The 21,707-nt window shown below is 46.3% G+C and overlaps 1 protein-coding gene across 6 annotated transcripts in view; it reads left to right on the top strand.

Moving 5' to 3' along the window:
• The window catches only part of LOC133357581 (zonadhesin-like), a 159,356-nt gene that overhangs the window by 80,423 nt on the left and 57,226 nt on the right, over nucleotides 1–21,707 (top strand). For 5 of the 6 annotated variants that reach the window (XM_061575575.1, XM_061575569.1, XM_061575573.1 and 2 more), the window contains 12 exons: nucleotides 309–406; nucleotides 799–975; nucleotides 1,612–1,814; nucleotides 1,997–2,144; nucleotides 5,090–5,203; nucleotides 5,486–5,548; nucleotides 13,958–14,014; nucleotides 15,352–15,599; nucleotides 16,935–17,109; nucleotides 18,355–18,463; nucleotides 19,935–20,032; nucleotides 21,051–21,227. In XM_061575575.1, coding sequence (XP_061431559.1) covers nucleotides 309–406; nucleotides 799–975; nucleotides 1,612–1,814; nucleotides 1,997–2,144; nucleotides 5,090–5,203; nucleotides 5,486–5,548; nucleotides 13,958–14,014; nucleotides 15,352–15,599; nucleotides 16,935–17,109; nucleotides 18,355–18,463; nucleotides 19,935–20,032; nucleotides 21,051–21,227 — 1,667 coding nt within the window. The remainder of the gene's footprint in view (nucleotides 1–308; nucleotides 407–798; nucleotides 976–1,611; nucleotides 1,815–1,996; nucleotides 2,145–5,089; nucleotides 5,204–5,485; nucleotides 5,549–13,957; nucleotides 14,015–15,351; nucleotides 15,600–16,934; nucleotides 17,110–18,354; nucleotides 18,464–19,934; nucleotides 20,033–21,050; nucleotides 21,228–21,707) is intronic. The other variant, XM_061575572.1, reaches the window with a different exon arrangement.

The raw sequence follows: 21,707 nt of genomic DNA on the forward strand, positions 1-21,707 counted from the left end.
TCAATTATTTCCATGCACTTCTGCTAATTACAACAGTGCCATTGCAAAAGCCTCTAGATAATACACGTGGAAGGCATTGGTATTGACAGCGATTCGAGCTCGAGATAAATAAGAAGTGCCAAACATGAGCCCCATGCTGACATTAGATCTGACTGTTGTGCCACTGATGTTGTATTTGTGTCAGCTGTTTGGGCTACATTGAGTTATCTTCACGATGATGATGATTAATGACGACTGTGATTATGTTTCCAGTGATGTTTTCTCTTTCAAACTCGGTGATGGTAACCTGCGCGTGTGTTTGTTGACAGTTGCCAAGATGATACCGGGGAAATACCTCCATGTGATGAGAATGACAAGAACTTTTATGAATCGGATACGTTCTGTGGAATAATCACTGACCCTGAGGGTGGGTATTGCTCTCCATTAAGTTCAGCTGTTAACTCGTAACTGTGCATGATAATGGACTTCATTATATTGCAGACATTGTGGCATTTCTACTCCATGGAGCTATACCCACAACAAGTTTACCTGTGTGATGGGCATTCAATTCTAGTTGGAATAATGTTTTATTATTATTATCACTTAAAAAAATATAGATGCTACGACATTCTTATTACACGTATTTTTTCAAAACTCTTGCACGAGCCATGATGAAATTGTTTCTACAGATAATTAGCGTTCAAAGTTGTTTTGCTATTAATGGGAGCACAGTGCACAAACCATTTCACCGCTGCTGCATCAAGAGGAGTGATGTGCCGATGCCGCTAACACTGACATCGTATTTCTCGCTTTGATCAGGAGCTTTCAAAGAGTGCCACGCGGTGCTGCCTCCACAAGTCTTCTTCGACAACTGCGTGTTCGACCTGTGTGCCACGGACGGGGACCACGGCTCGTTGTGCCAGGCCCTGCAGGCCTACGCCGACCAGTGCGCCCAAGCTGGGGTCATAGTCACGTGGAGGAACAACACCTTCTGCCGTGAGCGCACCGCCTGCTATGATGTCACCGCCACACTGATTGCCCAGCCATGACATTTGATTGTGATTTGATGGACGTGTGATCGTAAATCTGCGAATCAATAGAGGTCGAGATACACCACGCAATTTTAATATAAGTGAAATTCAAACCTAACTAGGGTTCTCCATTGCATGACAGACGCATTGTTAATAGTGCGGGTGTATTATCCATGAATACTCACCATCTGCTTTACATTGGACGCTACAGATTTCCTGAGATTTTAATCAAAGTGGGCTTTGGTGTGATGGTGTTGTTGAAATTTGCTAAATGTGTAAAATAATCTGCCAATTACTCGATCTGGATTACAAATAACAACATTGCTCTTACTGGCAGACTCATTCTGATGACAAGCTGGTGCTCAGTCACCTTGTGCTGCCCAGAGTCAGCTGCCAATATCCAGCTGCCTTTGAATATTTACACGATCTAACCCAAAAAAACTGTATTATGGATGATATTGGTCACGAAAGCCTACGTGTAAAACCGCCTTTGAATGTTTGAGATAATATGTGGCTCAAGGTGTTTTGAGTTTCTGAAGTATTTAAGCACCATTTGAAATCAAAGATTATTAAAGATTATTGTTGTGTGTGGCACCCACAGCATTCCCGTGTGAACCTGGCAGCCACTATGAGAGCTGTGCCCCACCGTGCCCGGCCACCTGCAGCAACGCAAGTCTCCCGGGTGGCTGCAACCAGCACTGTGCGGAGGGCTGTGTCTGTGACGACGGCTTTGTCCTCTCTGGAGACAAGTGTGTCCCCACATGGCAGTGCGGTTGCCTGGATAACAATGGCCACTACCATCCGGTGAGCTAAGCAAAGATGTGTACGTAAATACCTATCCTAGGCTTTGTGTTTGATACAGGCCAACACAAGTTTGAATCACAGTCAAAAGTATTCATGAGTTTATTTATTTATTTACTCGTCATCATAATAATAGCTAAAAGGTTAACTGAGATGTTTCTAAAGACATTGCATTTGTATCTCAGCTCGGGGAGAGCTGGTTTGAGTCGCACGACTGCAGCAAGCGCTGCATCTGTGTCAATCCTGGCGGCGATGTGAGCTGTGACCCCTGGGTCTGTAAGGACGATGAGATCTGCAGTGTTGAGGATGGCATCCTGGACTGTCACACACAGGGTGAGTGCTCCCTGCCTGACTTTTCAGTCGACATATAATGCTCTGAAACATTGTACTCCAGGTCCAGATGATGACACTCCAAAACTGTACACTAATTTATCCAGTGTAATGGTGTGGAGGGGTTGCCTGGATAAAACTAAATATGGATAATTCAAAACATATAAATTCTACAAAAACATATTTCTTACTTAGATAGAATAGGGATGAATAAATAACAATGACTTCTGTAGCACCGTAACATAGCAAGCCATTGGAAGGTTGCTGAACAGAATGTATGTAGAATATGTTGTCTATACTATGAGATCTCTTTTACCAGTGGCAAAATATAATAGTAGGTTTTTACCCTTTTAACTGGTACAAAACTGGTGTCAGTTTTGTACCAAAGGTGTCAGTTTTGTACCAGTTAAAAGGGTAAAAACCTACTATTATGTTGTCTATCTTTATTGTTTCATAAATTAAGAAGTATTTTTGCTGACATGTTGAATTATTGCTATAACTTATGCAATAATTAATCATGAAGCAGGGGTATCTCGGAATTCAAACAGGCCACACTTTAAACTTAAATATTGTTTCACAATCATGGTTAACCTGCCCAGTCATAATGAGCGTTAACTGTATATGTGTCCGAATAATTATTAATTGTGTAGTGGGTCCAACTGAGTCGCAGACGTTGTTACTTTTAGAGGCAACACTTTTATTTGTAACACCGTAACACCGTAACACAAAGGGGTAACTGCCCCTTTACCAGACTACAGCGAGTTACTGCTACGGAGGGTCGATCCCTCACACCGGTCTCCGGTTGCCTTCTAGGACAGAGAGCTTTAACTTGAGACGTAGGGCTTCCCGCTTGTAGATGTTTATCTTCCAGCTTGTAGAATGCAGTGACCCCGGTCCCTCTCAGGGACCTGCCTTATATCCTTCTCTGGTTGGGGCCGCTCCGCCCTCAGCCCCGCCCGCCTTCCTGAACATTCTCGTTCCCTCTCGAACCTTCTCAAGATCTCTCTCCAGACACGTGATCACCCACCAGTCCCTCCACCCGGTGCCCCCTGTGTGGACATTTCGGATCACGCATCTACGGGGAAAAAATAGAGTGCCATGGCTCGGGGCAACCCTGCCCCTGGGCTGACACTCACCCCCTCCCCCTCCCACCTGGGGGAGCCCCCATCACATACTGTGTGTGGTGCCCGTACTATCCCAGTGCTCGCCAAGCACCGCTAGAGCTGGTATTACACACAGCCACCCACACGGTGCTGTCCATGATGTAGGAACATCGAACGACATGACCCTTCCAGGCCGGCACCATACAGTGACATCCCCAATGTCACTACATCATCCCCCCCCCCGCTTTTATAGCATCCAGCCATCACGGCTGTCAACTCCCCCCTCACAATGAACAATAAATGAAATGCAACGAGCAAAAAAAACACAGTGTGCCTCAACAATAACAAGAACAGAAATAAATACCCCAACCCACCTGTACAAAACTTACACTATATACAAATGTACAAACCAACAGGGAGAAGGGTTGAAACCAACGAAACCATAACCACACCATCTTAACATCAATATAAAAGAACAGCGTGAACCACGGGATCCACCATGAGCATCAGACCTCCCACCTTCATCGTGTAAAGATGGACGCGAGCACAATGGCAGCAAGGTTAAACCAATGACCGCTGCGATTTAGCGAGCACGACAAGCAACCGAAAGCGTGGGAGCGAGTGTACAAGGGAATCACAAAACAACACCATACCAACAATAATAAAAAACGCGGAACACACGGGATCCCCCATAACCATCACACCTCCCACCTTCATCGTTTAACAATGCACGCGAGCACAATGGCGGCCAGGATGAACCAATAACCGCCGCGACTTAGCGGGCGCGACCAACAACTGACAACGCGGGAGCGTGTGTGCAAGAGGATCGCGTACGAGTCTTTGAGCGGGTCCGTGATGCCGGGCCTTCCCCCCCACAGGGGAGGTGGCTCGCACCACTGGAGGACCCGCAGGGAATGTGTCAATGTTCCGCCAGACCCGGCTCCTCACGAAGTGCATTGATACATCCCCAGCAGTGGATTCTAAATGGCAGCTTGGATATATTTTAAGCCTTTCACTTTGACAAATTCAAGCTAAAAATGTGACATTTGACAATTTACCATAAAAATGTCAGCATTATTAAAACTCCGTATTAATACCAAATAGACATTTGCATGAAATATTTTCCTCAAGTAATTCGCTATGTGGTATCATCTGAGTCAACACCAGCACCAACTCCATCAGCACCAGCTCCTCCACAATCAACATATTAACTAGCAACTTAAATTCCAATACCAACAACAAAGTCACCATCAGCAATATCATCACCACCAAGTAAATCTCCCAAATATAGCACTTAATAGATTGTTTACTATCTGACAACATTCAAAATGTTACTATGAATATTGGTTTAGCAGCACTAATATACTTTTCTTATGAAATCTTAATAAAAAAAATCCTTAAGAGCTAATTGATGACCTGTCTATTACATTTCTTACAAAATAAAGGCACCGATGCCCCATCATTAGAATCATCATCAGCACCAAATCCTCCAGCACAATCCACACCAGGTAAAAGCACACAATGCAAATATGACATTGAGAGCACAGCACAATACATATGACATTGAGATCACAGCACCGTAACAATACATGATTTAAATTTCGAGGCGACAGAGTCTGACGGACCTGTTTTTCACCTGAGGACGGCTGCTTGCGTTGTGGCCGAAACGTCGTCAGAATTATTTTATTGTGTTCATTTTTATTATTTTATTACTTCCCTTCTACGTGACTTTACCAAATGAACCAAGAAGATGAATACATGATTTACCACCAAACATCAATGCAATGCAATCCTGCACAAATAATTCACTTCTTACTTGCGTGTAACATTCTCTTTGTAATGAAGGTACCGAAGTCCCTCCTTTCGAATCAACACCAGCTCCTCCACAGGACACAGATTCACCACCAACTGTATTTCCGACATCGACAACAAAATCACCATCAGCAGCGTCAACACCAGGTAAATGCATCCAATATAAGCATGAAAATACTACAGCACTACATCAAGACATTTTACAACGAAGCATAATTGATTTCGCTGCAATAATAAATACAATTCTATTGTGTACACTCTTGCACTTAAAACCACACGCATAAACCGCTTTCAAAGATAATAAAACACAGAATCAATAATTTCCCGAGACTCATTACAATTTTAATGCTGATGGATGTATTTTTCACAATGACGACTGAAACACCAAAAACCCATACATTTCCCTGCTGTGCTGTTTGCTATATATAGGCACCGAGGCTCCATCATTAGAATCAACATCAACACCAAATCCTTCAGAAGGGTCAACAACAGGTAAATGTACCAAAAACAGATGACATTGAGATCACAGCACCGTAATTGTAATTTTGTGTTTATTTCTAACAATGCCTGATGGTAAATTATAATTTTTAAAGGTTCACGATTATTATAAACATAAATATAATCCTTTACAAATAATTCAATTCTTGCCGGTAACGTTCTCTATGCAATGAAGGCACCGAGGTCCCACCTTTTGAATCCTCTGTGGCTACAGATGTACGAGCAACTGCATTTACCACATCAATAAAATCACCATCAGCAGTGTCAACACCAATTAAATACGCACAACACACATCAACCTGCGATTACAGTGCTCTTAACTGTCACAGTAATGATGAAAGTATCATAAATTAGAGCCTATGGAAATACTATCCTATATATAAAATGTTGCTTCATTAGGAATTATAAAATGGATATCAGGCTAAAGAATCAGTCATTTTTATATAAATTGCAATTCCATATGCTGTGTTTTAACTTATTTAACCATTTCTATAACACATTAAACATATTAATGGTAGCATGCAATGAGACCATATTTATAAAATTATTCCCCTGATAAACACACACATTTGTTAAATTGGTGTTATAACTCCTTATTTCCAGACGCATATTCGTTAAGAAATGTACATAGCCATTTCATGGTGCATGTTTTCATATCATCAATTGTTATGACTTTTAAACCTTTTGCACCACCCATTTACACTTCAACTTTAGAAAAACACATCACACAGCTAACCTGTAAATTTCAGCTGGTTTGATATTTTCCATCACCATAAACTTAATTACAAAATCCTGTCCCATAGCACATGACAACCATGACACACCGTGAACTGCTATCTTAGAATACCCAAACTGCTTTGCGCATCTGTCATGTCATTTGACATGGGAATTTCCAGATTTTGCTACGACCACTTGTGTTATTTCATGATTAGCTAAGCAAAAAAAGCACAGGTTAACATCTAAGTACCCTTTATAATATAGGTGTAGTGTTGTACAGACGGACTCTTCAACGTCTTTTGGAGCACACACCTTTATTTGTCTTATGAACACAGTCCCTATGCACTGAGGGGTATACGGTCCCCTCACCCGTTACACTCAGAAGGTACAAGTCTCCGCACCCTACAGGCTACTTAATATCCCGCTCTTCAGTGTCCTCTGACTGGACCTAGGGGATGTCTCCCCGACCACTGGTTACACTGAACCCTAGCCCTTATAAGGGCTGGAGGGCTTGGTCCAGGGTCCTAGGCTTCTTCCGCCGTCTTGGGTCTTCGTGTAGCCGAACTCTCTCAGAGCTCTGAGCGCTCTGGCTTTATACTTGTCCGTGGCCGGGTTGTCCAATCCCCGGCCACCTTGTGGAACCCTGTGATTGGTCGTTCCCAATCTGCTTTTGGATCCCAATTCACCCTATCTGACCCTGACCGTTTGGTCGCGCGGGAAAACCTTGTTTTAAGGTCAGCTCTCACAGCTTGTGAGACCCTGACCGTTAGTTTGAGCGGGAAAACCTTGTTAACGATTTGCTCTCCCAGTTTGTGAACATCGAGTAGTTAACTCTACTACATCACCCTCCCCTTCGGAAGCCTCAGCCATCCCGGCTGTTACAAGCAGAAAAATCCCAATCAATGAACCAAAGTGTGTGCCAAAACCAACAAGAACAGGAACACCCACTATAAATACCCCCCCCCCCCCATCAACAACGCAACATATGTACATGGTCAGAATCAATCACAAATAACGACATTCGTGACGCACAACGCATGCAGCATTCAGCTACCGCAAAAAAAATGATGGGCAATCAAGAAAAGCGACGCGATCTAGCCCGTGTGTATTTCGCGGGCCCGTCGTAGGGGATGGGTGCCCTTTTCCAGGCTGCAGGCTGACCAGGCATCCTGGCAAAAATGTCAGCAGGGGCAGGAGGCCTCTCTGCGGAGACCCTTGGAGCAGACGGGTCGGGCAGCCTGGCAAACATGTTGGGCGGGTCAGGCATCCTGGCAAACATGTTGGGTGGGTCAGAAGGTCTCTTTGCAGAGACTCTTGGTGTAGACGGGTCAGACATCCTGGCAAACATGTCAGGTGGGTCGGGCATCCTGGCAAACATGTTGGGTGGGCCCAGAGGCCTTTTTGCAGAGACTCGTGGCTCGCCCGGCTCCCTCAGTCCCGCATCATCTGCGGGAGGAATGACACGTCTGCGCTGTGGTTAGGTACTAACGGGGCGAAATCCGGCTCGTCGGGGATATCACACGCTCGGCCCTCTTGTTTTGAGTGTGACGCAGAGCCACGCGGAGCAACAAATGGCTTCAGACGAGAGGGGTGCATGAACCAGCGACGTCATCCCCAACGGATTTTAACACATTGTGGGCGCATTATCTCGACCACCTCAACCGGACCCCGCCATGGTTTAAGGAATTTAGCCGATGTGGACACCGGCACCTGGGGGCAATGAAGCCACGCCATATCACCTGGAGCCCACTGATGCACGGACGTGCGAGGGGCTTGCAACCTTGAATTAGCCCGCTGGCGGGAGGCGGAATTTTCGATCGCCACATCACGAGCCTCAGACAGCTTTTGTAGGTTGAACCGCAAATGGTCAGTGAGCTTCGATGACCGTGGAAGCTGTTCTATCCCAAGCCGTACATCAGCGGGGGGAATGGCCTCCCTGCCATACATTAGGAAAAATGGGGAGAACCCTGTCGCTGCGTATGGCGCCATGCGGTAAGCAGCGAGGACCCCTAGGATCTGCAGGTCCCAGTCTACGTGGGATTCGTCAACCTGATGGCATAGCATAGAGGTGAGGGTTCTATGCAACCGCTCCACCATGCCATCTGTTTTGTTTGGGGGTGATACGGTGAAGTGCGCACCTTCTTAGTGCCCAACAGGCGGCATACCTCACTCAGTAGGGTACTTGAAAAATTTCTTCCCTGATCGGTCAGCAACCGTTCTGGAGCGCCCTTATCCAGCACATAGCCTTGAACAAAGGCGACCACCACGGCTGCTGCCGACTGGTTGGGGAGGGCCCAGGCCATAGGCCACCGTGTAAAATACTCCACCCCAACCAGAAGGTACTTGTTACCACGAGGCGTTGTAGGGAAAGGCCCCAAAATGTCGAGAGCAACCAGCTCGTTCACACGGGATACCGTGATGGGCTGCAGCGGTGGGCATGCCGGCTTCACTGGAGGTTTACGTTGCGCACATTGTGTGCAGCCCGTTAAAATATCAGTTACGTCGCGAAGCATGCCCGGCCAGTAAAATTGTAATCTTAGCAACCCAATGGTTTTGTGCACACCCAGGTGTGACAATCGCTCGTGTGCCGCGCACACAGCTGTACACCGCAAAGCCGATGGCACTACAATTTTGTACTGGCAAGAATCAGCATCCCAATGCATGAGCAGACCGCGGTGCATGGCAAAAGAGTTCGATTTACTTGAACGTGAGGACGAATCACATGCGCGAAGACGCAGAGGCAACAATGACGCATCGTTCATTTGGTGCCGACTCCATTCGTCCAACGTTATCCCCAGCAAGTCGTCACTTGCTGGTGGATTTTCGTGGTCCGCACCCGGCGCGGGATCGGAAGGAAGGGCAGCAGAAACCGTTTCAAGAGGTGCAACCGGGCGTACTATTTGCGATTTGCACCGGCCAGAACCCGTAAAACAGGCGCTTTCTTCTGACGGGAGGCGAGATAGCACGTCCGCATTATCGTGCTGTGTACCCTTACGGTAAATCACCATAAAATTGTAGTCCTGGAGGACTTCAAGCCATCGGGAGAGCTGGCCAGACGGTTGGTCAATGCGCAAAGCGTATTGTAACGCAGAGTGATCGGAGCGCACGGTAAACCGTTGACCGTACAGGTATGGCCTGAATTGTTGTATAAAGTAAACAATGGCCAGCAGCTCGCGTTGGGTTATGCAATAACGTTGCTCTGCAGGGGACAAAACCCTGCTTCCATAGGCAACCATCCTCTCAACGCCATCAACTATTTGGGACAGCACCCCGCCGATCCCGGTGTTACTGGCATCGGTGTCCAGAATAAACGGCTTTGCGAAATCGGGGTAAGCCAGGGGCGGTGCTGCTACCAGAGCGTTCCGTAAGGAGTCAAATGCGGCCTATTCTGCGTCTCCCCAATGAAATTTCAGCCCTTTTGCTGTTAGAGCGTGTAGTGGCTTGGCGATTGTAGCGAAACCAGCCACAAAGTGTCGGTAATACGACACGAACCCGATAAAACTGCGAACATCCCCAGCAGAGGTGGGGGTAGGCCATTGGCTGACACATTTAGTCTTTTCAGGGTCTGTGGAAATACCCGAGCTGCTGACTATGTGGCCTGTATAGCGCACAGACTCACGCAGAAGGTGGCACTTCTGCGGTTTGAATTTGAGGTCCGCAGCTCGCATCTTTTCGAAAACAGCGCGCAACCGTTCAATGTGTTCGTTGAACGTGCGGCCAAAGACGATAACGTTATCAAGATAGATAAGGCATGAGTCCCACTGGAGCCCAGCGAGGACCAGCTCCATGAGCCTCTGAAACGTCGCTGGGGCCGAGTGGAGCTCCATGGGCAATCTATTAAACTCGAAAAGGCCCTGTGGTGTCCGAAAAGCAGTCTTTGGCTTTGACGCTTTGTCGAGGGGGAGTTGCCAAAACCCTGACAAAAGGTCCAAAGTGGAAAAATAACGCGCCCCTGCCAGAGCATCCAATGACTCATCCATACGTGGAAGAGGATATGCGTCAGCCACAGAAATTTTATATAGGCGCCGAAAATCTGCCATCGTGCTTTTTGACCAGCACTATCGGAGCACTCCTGGGGCTGTTGGAAGGAGAAATGATATCAGCCGCCAGTATATCGTCAACTGCCCATTTAACATGCTGTTTCTCCGCAGGGCTGAGCCGAAACGGGTTTTGGCGGATAGAGGCAGCATCACCAGTGTCAATGTGGTGACGCAGCACCTTGGTGCAGCCAATATCAAATTGTGATTTGCTGAACACATCCGAGAATTCCCGCAAAAGAGCTCGCAATTTACTCTGCTGTAAAACGGATAAATCGCCGGCATCCGCACAGAGAGCATCAATCCATCCCTCGTCAACGTTATGAGGGCGAGGCTGTTGACTGTTCGCTACATGTCCAACAACCCCGGTCCCCAGGGGCGCCACCGTCGCATGAGCGAGCACTGTCCCCTGCGGAATGATGGTGTCGGACAGACCGATATTCAAAACTTGCATAAATGGCTCCCTGTCGCCCGCTACAAGAGTCTGTGCGGCCACCAACGATAGGCTCTTAACTGCTGTGTTGGAGGGTCCCAATAAAATGCCATTTACTGAGGCGGTGGGAGTGAGCGGTTTCTTTAACCGCAAGGGAATGAGCATTTGTGCCCCTGGCGGAATGCGTACGGCGCAAGCCGCAAAAGCCTGTACGGAGGCATTTTCCATCCGTGAATGCGTGGTTGCGGGTAAAAATGCCATCCGCCGGCCCGACAGAAGTTCAATACATCCCTGATCGATAAGGATTTTAATAGGCATTTTGGCAAGAAAATCGGTTCCCAGAAGGCACGGCACCGCAAGGGAAGAAGACACAAAAACAGGGCCGGCCAATTTATTATCACCAATGGCAATTTGCGCCCGAATTTGCCCGAGAATCCCTAGCGAACTTCCATTTGCAGCAAAAAACGGAACGGAAACTTTTTCCAATGATCGACATCGCACAGGCAGTATGTTGTAAATTAACTCGGAGATGATAGTGGCCGATGCACCTGGTATCGACAAGCACGCACACTTCTACCCCCTCGATCGAACCAACAACCACCGAGGAACCCGCCGTCGCTGCAACCACTCTATGGGCCAGCTCTGACCACTGCCCGGGTCGTAGTGGTCACGAAAAGTCGCCCGAACGCCGCGCGTCATACGCCGTATTCCGAGCGAAGTCAATGGTGTGTTGTGGTGTGTATGAGGACCGAGCGTGAGGGGTGGCGCGACTCGCCTGGTTATGCTGCGCCGCTCTGGAAGCTCTGTAGTCCCGGTCTTGGGAACCGGAGAAGCGGCGGCGAGGTGCACGGCAGTCGGAAGAAACGTGGCCTCGGCGGCCACAGTTGAAGCACGTCACGTCGCCGCGGGGGAAGGACCGTCCCCGCTCCCGGTCGTCGCGGCGTCCGATGCAATCCGGTAATCGCTGGAGCGTCGTGCTGAACATCGAGAAGACTCGATCTGGAGAGCGAGCGTTGTCCCTGCTGGCAGGCCCCACTGTCTTAGCCGATGCGGTGATGGTCTCGTCCTGGTCGAGCATCAAGTGAGCATGAATGCTCTGGGCAGCTCGCAGTGAGCACATATCCTCATCATCCACGGCCTGGATGACAAGGCCCAGTCCCCTCGCCATCTCCAACAGCTTCTGTAGGACGAGTGCGTCGATAGCTTCATCGTCCATGCGGGGGTAAGCCGTTCTTGCCATGGCGAGTAGCGCGGTGCGGAACGCCAATGGCGACTCCCTTGGCTTGCACCGTCTCTCGTAGAACTGGTGGTGTGTGGCGGAAGGAGGTCCGTAGACATCGGACAGCCGCTGAAGTGCTGCTTGTAGTGTCGCTCTTTGTCGCTTGGGAATGGAGATGAGTGCAGCGAGAGAGTCGTCGTCCAAGGTGGCTGGTAGTGCACGAATGGCTTGTGCATCCGACCAGCCCACCATCTCCTGGTGGCTGAGGTAGCGACGCTGAAATGCCGCCCAGTCGCCCCCTGTGGACGAGAATTCGCGAAAGACAGGCAGTTGTTGCTGTAGAGCAGCTGTGTCGTCGTCTTCATCAAGGTCGGACTCGGTTCCAAACGCGGCGATGGCTTGGTTGACAACATGAACTGTACGGCGTCGCAGCCGTGATGACGCGGTGTTGCTGGAGCATCCTGCAGAGGCTGCGTCATGGTCGGATGACGCGGTGTGCCGTGATTGGCCCCCGGAGGTCCCAGCATGCATATGGCTTCCGCCTCTGGCGGAACCACGTGACCCATCGGCGGGAAAGTCGACCTCTTCCGGGTTTGCGATGGCGGAAACGTTCGCCGTCGGTCGCTCCTCTCCGCCCGCAGCCCCCAGGGTAATTTCCTCCAGGATGGCTGCTGCAGCATGCAGTAGCTGGGCGAGAGGCGTGAGCAGCCTGGATGCCGTCGTTCGCGGCGGTCGGCTGCACTGCTGGTGATGGGACGGCTGGAGACACGCCAGCGTCTTCAGCGCTGCCCTCAGCACCCACGGGTGAGTCGGAGCTTGCATCGTCGGGACTTCGCGTGCGGTTCGTTCGTATTGTTTCCATCTTCTGATACCAAATGTTGTGTTGTACAGACGGACTCTTCAACGTCTTTTGTAGCACACACCTTTATTTGTCTTATGAACACAGTCCCTATGCACTGAGGGGTATACGGTCCCCTCACCCGTTACACTCAGAAGGTACAAGTCTCCGCACCCTACAGGCTACTTAATATCCCGCTCTTCAGTGTCCTCTGACTGGACCTAGGGGATGTCTCCCCGACCACTGGTTACACTGAACCCTAGCCCTTATAAGGGCTGGAGGGCTTGGTCCAGGGTCCTAGGCTTCTTCCGCCGTCTTGGGTCTTCGTGTAGCCGAACTCTCCCAGAGCTCTGAGCGCTCTGGCTTTATACTTGTCCGTGGCCGGGTTGTCCAATCCCCGGCCACCTTGTGGAACCCTGTGATTGGTCGTTCCCAATCTGCTTTTGGATCCCAATTCACCCTATCTGACCCTGACCGTTTGGTCGCGCGGGAAAACCTTGTTTTAAGGTCAGCTATCACAGCTTGTGAGACCCTGACCGTTAGTTTGAGCAGGAAAACCTTGTTAACGATTTGCTCTCCCAGTTTGTGAACATCGAGTAGTTAACTCTACTACACAGGTATCCATGGATTTACGATAGGGATGCGTTCTTCAAAAACAGGCATAAAACAAAATTTCGAAAATCAGAATCACTTTTCCCATCCATTTAATAAATAAAAAAGTTAGGGATGTGTTTTGGACAATCATTGCAACTCTCCTCCTAACCTAAAAAATACACCTATATCACCCTTCACAATCCAAACAATAATAAAGAACATAAATATAAAATGATTGAATATTAATACATTTAAAAGAATGAATATTTTCAGGGAACTCACGAAAAGATATGATTGTTGGAATGAACAGAAATATGATGTGGAAGCGTTACTGTTGGACTGCAGGGATAGCCGTGACACTGTCGCGGATGGATGATGCAACCTCGCTGGTACTTCTTGTTTGAGCTCATGGCACATGCCGTTCGAAATTTCGTTAACGCAGAATTCGATTCCGTTGTGTCAAATATTCGAAAAGGTTCACTAATGAAAAGTGTCCATAATTCGTTAATTCTGTAAATGCGACATTTCGTAAACCAAACATTCCTCCCATTACAATCTACGCCAGGACCAACTCGTCCGCCAGCAAGCACGACCACGACCAATACGACAGCAGTTCCTCCAAGTAAACACTGCACACACAGTACCCGCTTTGGCATATGCCAGTTACTGAGAGAGTGCCCTTATATAGAAATGGATAGGTTGATGGCTTTATGTATGTGGAAAATATTTTTTTCAGTATGCATGTCTGTTGAGGTTGAGGTGCGAATGATGACACGGACGCAGATCTCCGTAAGGGCTGATGCCAAGGTTTATTAGGGGCTCCGCCTATGAACTTATTAAGGGCTTACGCCTAACATTGGAGGGGCTAGTATATTTCTCCCCAAGGGAAGGGTACTGGGAATCCTAACACCCCCCGGCTATCTGGGCTCTTCCCATTGCACCGGCCGAGGGCTCAACCAAAATCGGCCAGCCGGGTGAAACAGCCACTCTCGCCTCGTGTTGGATCACCCTACCCTGGGTCCCAGCTTCCACCCTCTCACGTTCCCGGCTCTGACGAGGATCTTGCTTTCGTCACGGGTCCCCACTTAAGTACCCCAGGGGGACATGACATCACCGTCCCGCCCCCCGTGCATGACGTCACTTCTCTGACGTCACTGCACTGGAGGTTTAGCGTGACGTAACGTCATAACTACCCCTCTCCACGTCACTTGGAAAATAATTGGAGTAAGTTGCGGTTTGTGTCAGACCTGATTTGATCTGAATCAAATTTTACAACTGATCAGATGGTCAAATCCAATTTTATTGTCCGAATAGGATAAAATGATATCCCCAGTTTAGTAACAAGGTATACATTACTGAATAAACATTTTTTAAATTTCAAAATGCGATAACTTTGGTGGGACACAACCAAAATATCACATCGGAATATATGTTTATATATATCAGGAAGTTATTGCAGTTTGATTGGTTCATGATGACGTAAAGAGGCATACGAGATGGAGAGGAAAAATACCAAACAGTGCATATTACACTATCAATGACAGCAAAATGGAAACTGACAACTAAAAAGTCAATAAATAAGCATGGAGTGGTGCATACTTAATATTACACTCGGAGACAGAAATAGAAACACATGGATCAGATAACATATGCCAGTTGAAGTTTACAACAGAATTTTTATTATAACTCAATCTATGGGTTGCCGAGGAGTGTCTACCATTTACTACAATTTTTGGGTGGTTGTCTTGATTTTATACAATGCTCTTATAACTCAATTACTTTATTCTTATAGAATTTGTGGCGACTTGTACCAGATATAATATGACCAGCCCATGAAGATCTGATAAGATGTTCAATTAAATTGTTAAACATCAAATTCTGTATCTAACGAATCGTGCACCACTATGCATCATATGCCACTTTTGTGAAAAAAGATACATTTTATTTCTCTATTTTCAGAACCAGGTGACTGTGTGATCACTGGAGACCCTCACTACATCACGTTCGACAAGACGACGCACCACTTCATGGGCGAGTGCACCTACACGGCAGCCATCCTGTGTAACCAGAGCTCCACCCTGCCCCACTTCAACGTGGAGACAACAAATGAGTTCTGGGGCAACAACACGGCCGTTTCTTATGTCAAGGAGGTCCACGTGGATGTCTACGGCCACAGGTTTACCTTGGCCAAAGGACGCCGGGTGCTGGTGAGCGTTACACCGTACCTTCATGGTCATGTCTATGGGTTTCCACACTCAGGCAGAAGCTAAAGGGGAAAAAACACAAAAGTTTTCATTTCTCCTTTGGCTGAAAAAGGTAAACTTGTCTCCCAATTGTGCTGCACAGTATACCGGAACCTTGCTAACCTGATGAGTGCCCACTGAGAGAGCAACTTTCATCAATAATAATTATAGCTCATATAGCGTCTTTCACAATCGTAAAATATCATAAAATACATCAATTACAATTAAGAAGTGGTTAAGTTAAAATATAAAATGCTTTCTGAAAGATAAATGTTGTTAGGGAGGAATGGAAAACCCCTAATTTAGTGGAGAAGCCGAGCACATACAATAGTTATAGCTTACAGACATTTGGCAATCCTCTGCTGGACACGGCCCTCCTGTGCCATTCGTGGGGGTTGTGTGATCACTGTTCACGACGCTGGTCAATGTAGGTGGGTGACGGAGAAGCTCTGGCTGGTTCAGATGTCATGTAATGTAGTCATGAAGAATCGCGAAATCAAGCTAAAAGCATCTCTAATGCGCATTGTCGTCTTATCAAACTGTGTTCATCAAGTGAATGCTATGGTCTCACTTGCAGTGTTTGAACTCGAGGTGTTCTTGAGTTCGCCTGGTCGGGTGTTCCATGTAACGAGGCTTGCTTTCTGAAAGCGCCTGTGATGTTGTTAGCCACGGCTGAGAATCAAACTCAGGTCACTGGATTCATAGCGCAGTATGTGAACCCCTCCCACTTCTCCCCGAGTCTCATCTGATAATGGCTTATTTTTGCTGTGATGGTTATTATGTTTACAATGATAATCTTATTTGTATTTAAACCATCATACTTGTAATTGTGTATTATAATTCATAGTGTTATGTGTAAACTAGTGCGTCCACTCCACCACTCTCTACAATAATAGGATATACTGTAGCAAATATATATGTTGTATGTGTAATATATATTCTAGGTTTTGCTCACTAAAATTGTTAAACATGTGCATGTGGAAATAACACAAGTGTTTCAAATCTATGACAGAAATTCTCATAATTTAACAATAGGTATTTGTTTTTCAAAATGTGTTTTTATATCCTAAACAAAACGTTTTGGTGATTTAATGAAGCCAAGAGTGGGAGCGGAGAGGATGGAGCGAGTGGAAAGTGGGGCAGGATTCCAGTGGTGGACCAAGAGTAGTGGGTACAAGTTTCCCTTGGCCTAGTCCGGCGTGTGCACTGTGTGCAGCACATGTACGGTACACGAGAAGGTGTGAGAATGTATTAGATGCACGACTGGGACCCTCACTGGAGCTGTGCGCTGATTTACAGGTGGAAGGACGGCGTATGACCACTCCGCTGCTGCTGTCGGGGGTGCACGTGTACCTGAGTGGATCCTACGTTGTGCTCGAGACCAATTTCAATTTGGTTGTTCGGTTTGACGGAAACCACCATGTGGAGATAGTCGTGCCGAATGCGTATGCTGGGATACTGTGCGGCATCTGTGGTGAGTGCCGACAACAGGCTTTTAATGTGCTTCTGTGGCCGTCTGGAATGCTCTTCTGATATGAGGAAGCTACTAGAGCTATGCACTTCTAAATCTAGATTGCAAACTCATTTCTTTTGAACAGCTTTTTGTGTTTAGTTTGATGTCCTTCCCCCGCTCCTCTGATTAGCACGGTTGGCTATATATGGTAAGAAAGAAGTTCAACATATGTAATGAGAGCGCGCCACCTGGGGGGTAACAAGAGATATCTGCATGGCCACCGCTGGGTAACCAGTATCCCAATCTGAAGCAGGGATTCCATCTGGGCGAAAGGTAACGGGCGGAGCTACAGAGAATACACGGGAACCATCGAGAGGGTTTCACGAGGGGGTATTGGCTGAGGGCGGAGCTTGCTTCACCGAGAGGGATATAAAGTCATGCAGAGATTCTACAAATAAAGAAAAGACACCAGTCAACAACTGTCGTGGAAGTTGTTTATTACACATACATACATGCAAAGCAGATGCACATAAGGTCATGAGCTTACCAACATGGCCTCTCAACCATGGATTTTGTGGATGTAGAGTTGAGACCTAAATGTGACTCTCAAAAGAAATGGTAGCCAAACACACAAATTAATAGCAAATCACCAGCCAGTCAGATTTTGGTTCACGAGTAATCTAAAGTACATATAGATGACCAACCCGTGACTCGGCGGTTGGGGAATCGATATGGGGGTAGGCAGAGATGGGCAAATACATATTAAATTATATTTGCTGTATTTTTCAAAATATGAATGTAAATACATGTAAATTAAATAATGTTCATATCTGTGGAAGGGTTATATGAGCACATCTACATCCCAGCCAACAATGTATAAAACCCAGTGAAAACCTACTGATATGCAAAATAAAACTTGTATTTTAAATAAGTCTATGCATTAATACATTTAATTATGCTTTAGTTCCATTGTATTGCATGCACATGGACCAAGTGGATATTATATAAGTGGGCATCTGCAAATACTTCTGAAGCACGATTGTGACTAAACGTCACACTGCACTTATTACAATGCTGACCCCGAGTCACGGTTTGGTCGCCCAATTCACACTGGGTCACCATGGCAACAAATGCAGTGGTTTACCCAGTGTGAATTGTCATTTATAGTTTTTCATTTTGAAGCCTTCCTTTATATTAGTGCTCAATTTAGTCGTGCACTGAGATGTCTTTGCACACTAGCGTTACTTTCATGTTGTAACCTTGCAGGAAACTTTAATGGCGATGGCTCAGATGACAATCTGAAACCAGACGGCTCAGTGGCCGCCTCCTCGGCAGAACTGGGAAACAGCTGGAAGTCGGTGAACAGCTCGGATGAGTGAGTAGCAGTCACCCTCGCACTCATCTCTTGCTGTAGCTGAGCATAATGCCCTCATGTGGGCCCAATTCTTTGTTGATGGTTATTTCGGTCTTGATTTTGTCTGATAGCTTACGGTTTCATATTCTTGGGTCTTTCGGTAAAGTCACGTAGATAGGTTAAAAGAAAATAACAAAAAACTACGACGTTTCGATCGCAACACAAGCAATCGTCATCAGGAGAAAAAGCGGGAAAGCTGCTGAGGTAGGCTGTTTTAAAGATTTTGAAATGGGTGTAGCCAAAGGGTCATAAACGAAGTGGGCGGGGCTAGTGATGTTAAAGTGAGAAATTTGCATGTCAATGTAAGTTCGGAGAGTTACCTCCACGACGACGAAGGCGTGGAGGTGGCCATTGTATTGTGAGAGTTTAGCATGTCAATGTAAGATTGCAGAGCCACTGCCACATCGAGGACACGAGCGACATTGGCTGTGTGAGTGTGAGACATTTAGCCTGTTAATGTAAAACCAGAGAGTCGAAAATAACTACTAACATCGGAAGGTAGGATGGAAACATCACAGCCAGTTATGATTTAGACTGGTTAATAACGTCCTTCCAATGATTGCTCAGTTTGTACCCATCTTCTCGGTTGAAATTGTGTCTGTGTCTATATATATATGGATGGCTTCATGAACTAATCTTTGTTGATAGCCAGTGGGCTTGCAAAGTAAAATACCTTCGTCTTAGACGATTGCTTGTATTGCGATCGAAATCTCGTAGTTTTTTGTTATTTTTGTTATTTTCTTTGAACCTATCTACATGACTTTACCGAAAGACCCAAGAATATGATTTCCTGCAGACACGAAAGCTTTAAGTCGAGCTTACTGTTTGTCTTTTAATTAAGCATACCCTGGGAACTCTTGCAAGCGGATGTTCCATCTCAAGGGATTTTTCAGTTACCATTTTAATAAAAATATATATATAACCTCTTTACCTTACAACGGATTTTACCCATCAATCCCTTGAAAAATCATACATCTCAGCACATTCAGAAAACACATTTTTACTCATAAGCAGCTCGTGTGTGTTTTTGGAAAGTATTATTTGCCCATACTCTGAGCCCAGCGACCTGAGTGTGATTCCTGGCCATGGCTAACACCAGTCGCAGCTGATGTCTAAACCGGCCTTGGGTCCCCTTTCACCAATCCACGATGATTTGTGTGGTGAAGCATGGTCCTCAAACGACCACGATTACCAATACGGTGTGGAGATGTCTTCATCCAGCAGTGGATTGACAAAGGGCTGTGAATTGTGGAGGGGGGGGGGTTCCTGCCATGATATCAGCACGCTTTTGCTCATTTAAAAAACAATTGTGAAATTTTTAAATAACATTATCACAAGTAGATTATTATTACTGGTACCATAACTTAATATTGAAGTATTGTTTTTCAAAGGGCAGTGATATGCCGGTATTCCTTGGTGTTTGTTTTGGCAGATGCAAAGATGATGAAGGGGGAAGACCCGAGTGTGATCCAGCGACACAAGTGGAGTTTGAAAAGGAGGGATTCTGTGGCTTAATCACCGACCCCAATGGTAATGTCAATTCTCAGCATCTGGGTACTTTAATGCACATTATTGTGCAACCATTTTAATTATTCACATTATGCAGTATTACACAACATAACCTACTGGTGCTTGTTAATTCACTATTGAATGAAAGCCTCCCCTCGTTATGTCAGTCATGTTTTTTTTTAATCGTATTTCACCATGCTGGTCAGCGTGGACTGGTGAACGTTTGAGCAGCGGGTGGCCAGAGCCAATTGACATGTCACTCTCCACCTATGTTTAGCCATTGCCGGGAATCGAACTCGAGTCGATGGGTGCATAGTGCAGTGCACAAACCACTTTGCCACTACTCCAAACACACGCGTGCAGTATTACTCTCCAAATAGTGCAATTATTTTACATTGCTTTCAAGGCCTCGTTTATAAGATAGTTAAGTGAATGGGACTTAAGTATTGTGTATTTATAGAACATCATCGACCATACAAGTAGTACAGCAGCTTTGATGCATGGCATGAGGAAGCAGATCTACTTTGACAACAGCAAGGTTTCGGCAGCAATAACTCTACATTCAATAATTGGCCAATCACTTTGCATGTTTGGACACAGGCATGTATGGTTAATGCAGACTTTATACTTCGCAATAGGTGGCTATTTGGTGTTTGAACATCTTAACACCTGTATTATTGCTGAAAATGTTGAAGCCTTTATTTTTCATCATAGTGTTAGGACTGAATACGTTGTCATCAAAGGTAAACTGTCTAGTGTGATGGTATGGATAGCTAGATGTGTCCAGTGCCCGTGGAAATGTTAATCAGTCTCGTTGATTTGTAATTATTATTAGACTGTGAAGAACTGGAGGTTAACACAAATATTTTTCTGCATTAAAAGGGGAGGTTGGTATTCTTTAATTTCTGTATTCCAAAATTAAATCATACAAATGCCCAAATCCCTCCTTATGCAAGTGGGGCTATGCAGATGCCTGCAAAGATTAAAATAACAAAGCTGCATTCACCTGACACACCTTTCCTGACATCATTGTGACCAGGAGCTTTCAAAGAGTGCCACACGGTGCTGCCTCCACAAGTCTTCTTCGACAACTGCGTGTTCGACCTGTGTGCCATGGGCGGCAAACCCCTGTCGCTGTGCCAGGCCCTGCAGGCCTACGCCGACCAGTGCGCCCAAGCTGGTGTAATCGTCACGTGGAGGAACAACACCTTCTGCCGTGAGTGCAGCACCCGCTGTGATGTCACCGCCACATGTTATAATCCTGTGCTTTGTTCCTATCAGAACAGGATTGTTGAGTAAGAATTAATGGATACCCTATATGTCGTGTCCATGTTAAAAAAATAAAAAGCCAAAGTGGTAGAACTGGGTTGCCACTCCCAGAGGTGAGTTTTCACACATGTGGCACAGCTTATTCTACCGCTATTATTCAGTTGGCAAATAATTTCTGTTGGGCCGCATCACCATTCTCAACTTAGCAACGTTACCTACATTCATACGTATTTTGATGTTCGTAGTGCAAACAGTAGATGAGAATTCATAGACAAGAGCAGTTTGCGTTCTCTTTGCGCCATGCCAGATGTATTCCATCATTTAAAGCAACAAAAATAGAGATACATTAACCAAAACATTTGTATAGAATATAATTGGTTCCACGGCCGCCACATTCCCTTGAGGCGTGCAGTCTCGAGACAGCCGA

The sequence above is a fragment of the Lethenteron reissneri genome, chromosome 58, assembly GCF_015708825.2.
Source record: "Lethenteron reissneri isolate LAM-NWPU_2019-01 chromosome 58, ASM1570882v1, whole genome shotgun sequence".
NCBI lineage: Eukaryota > Metazoa > Chordata > Hyperoartia > Petromyzontiformes > Petromyzontidae > Lethenteron > Lethenteron reissneri.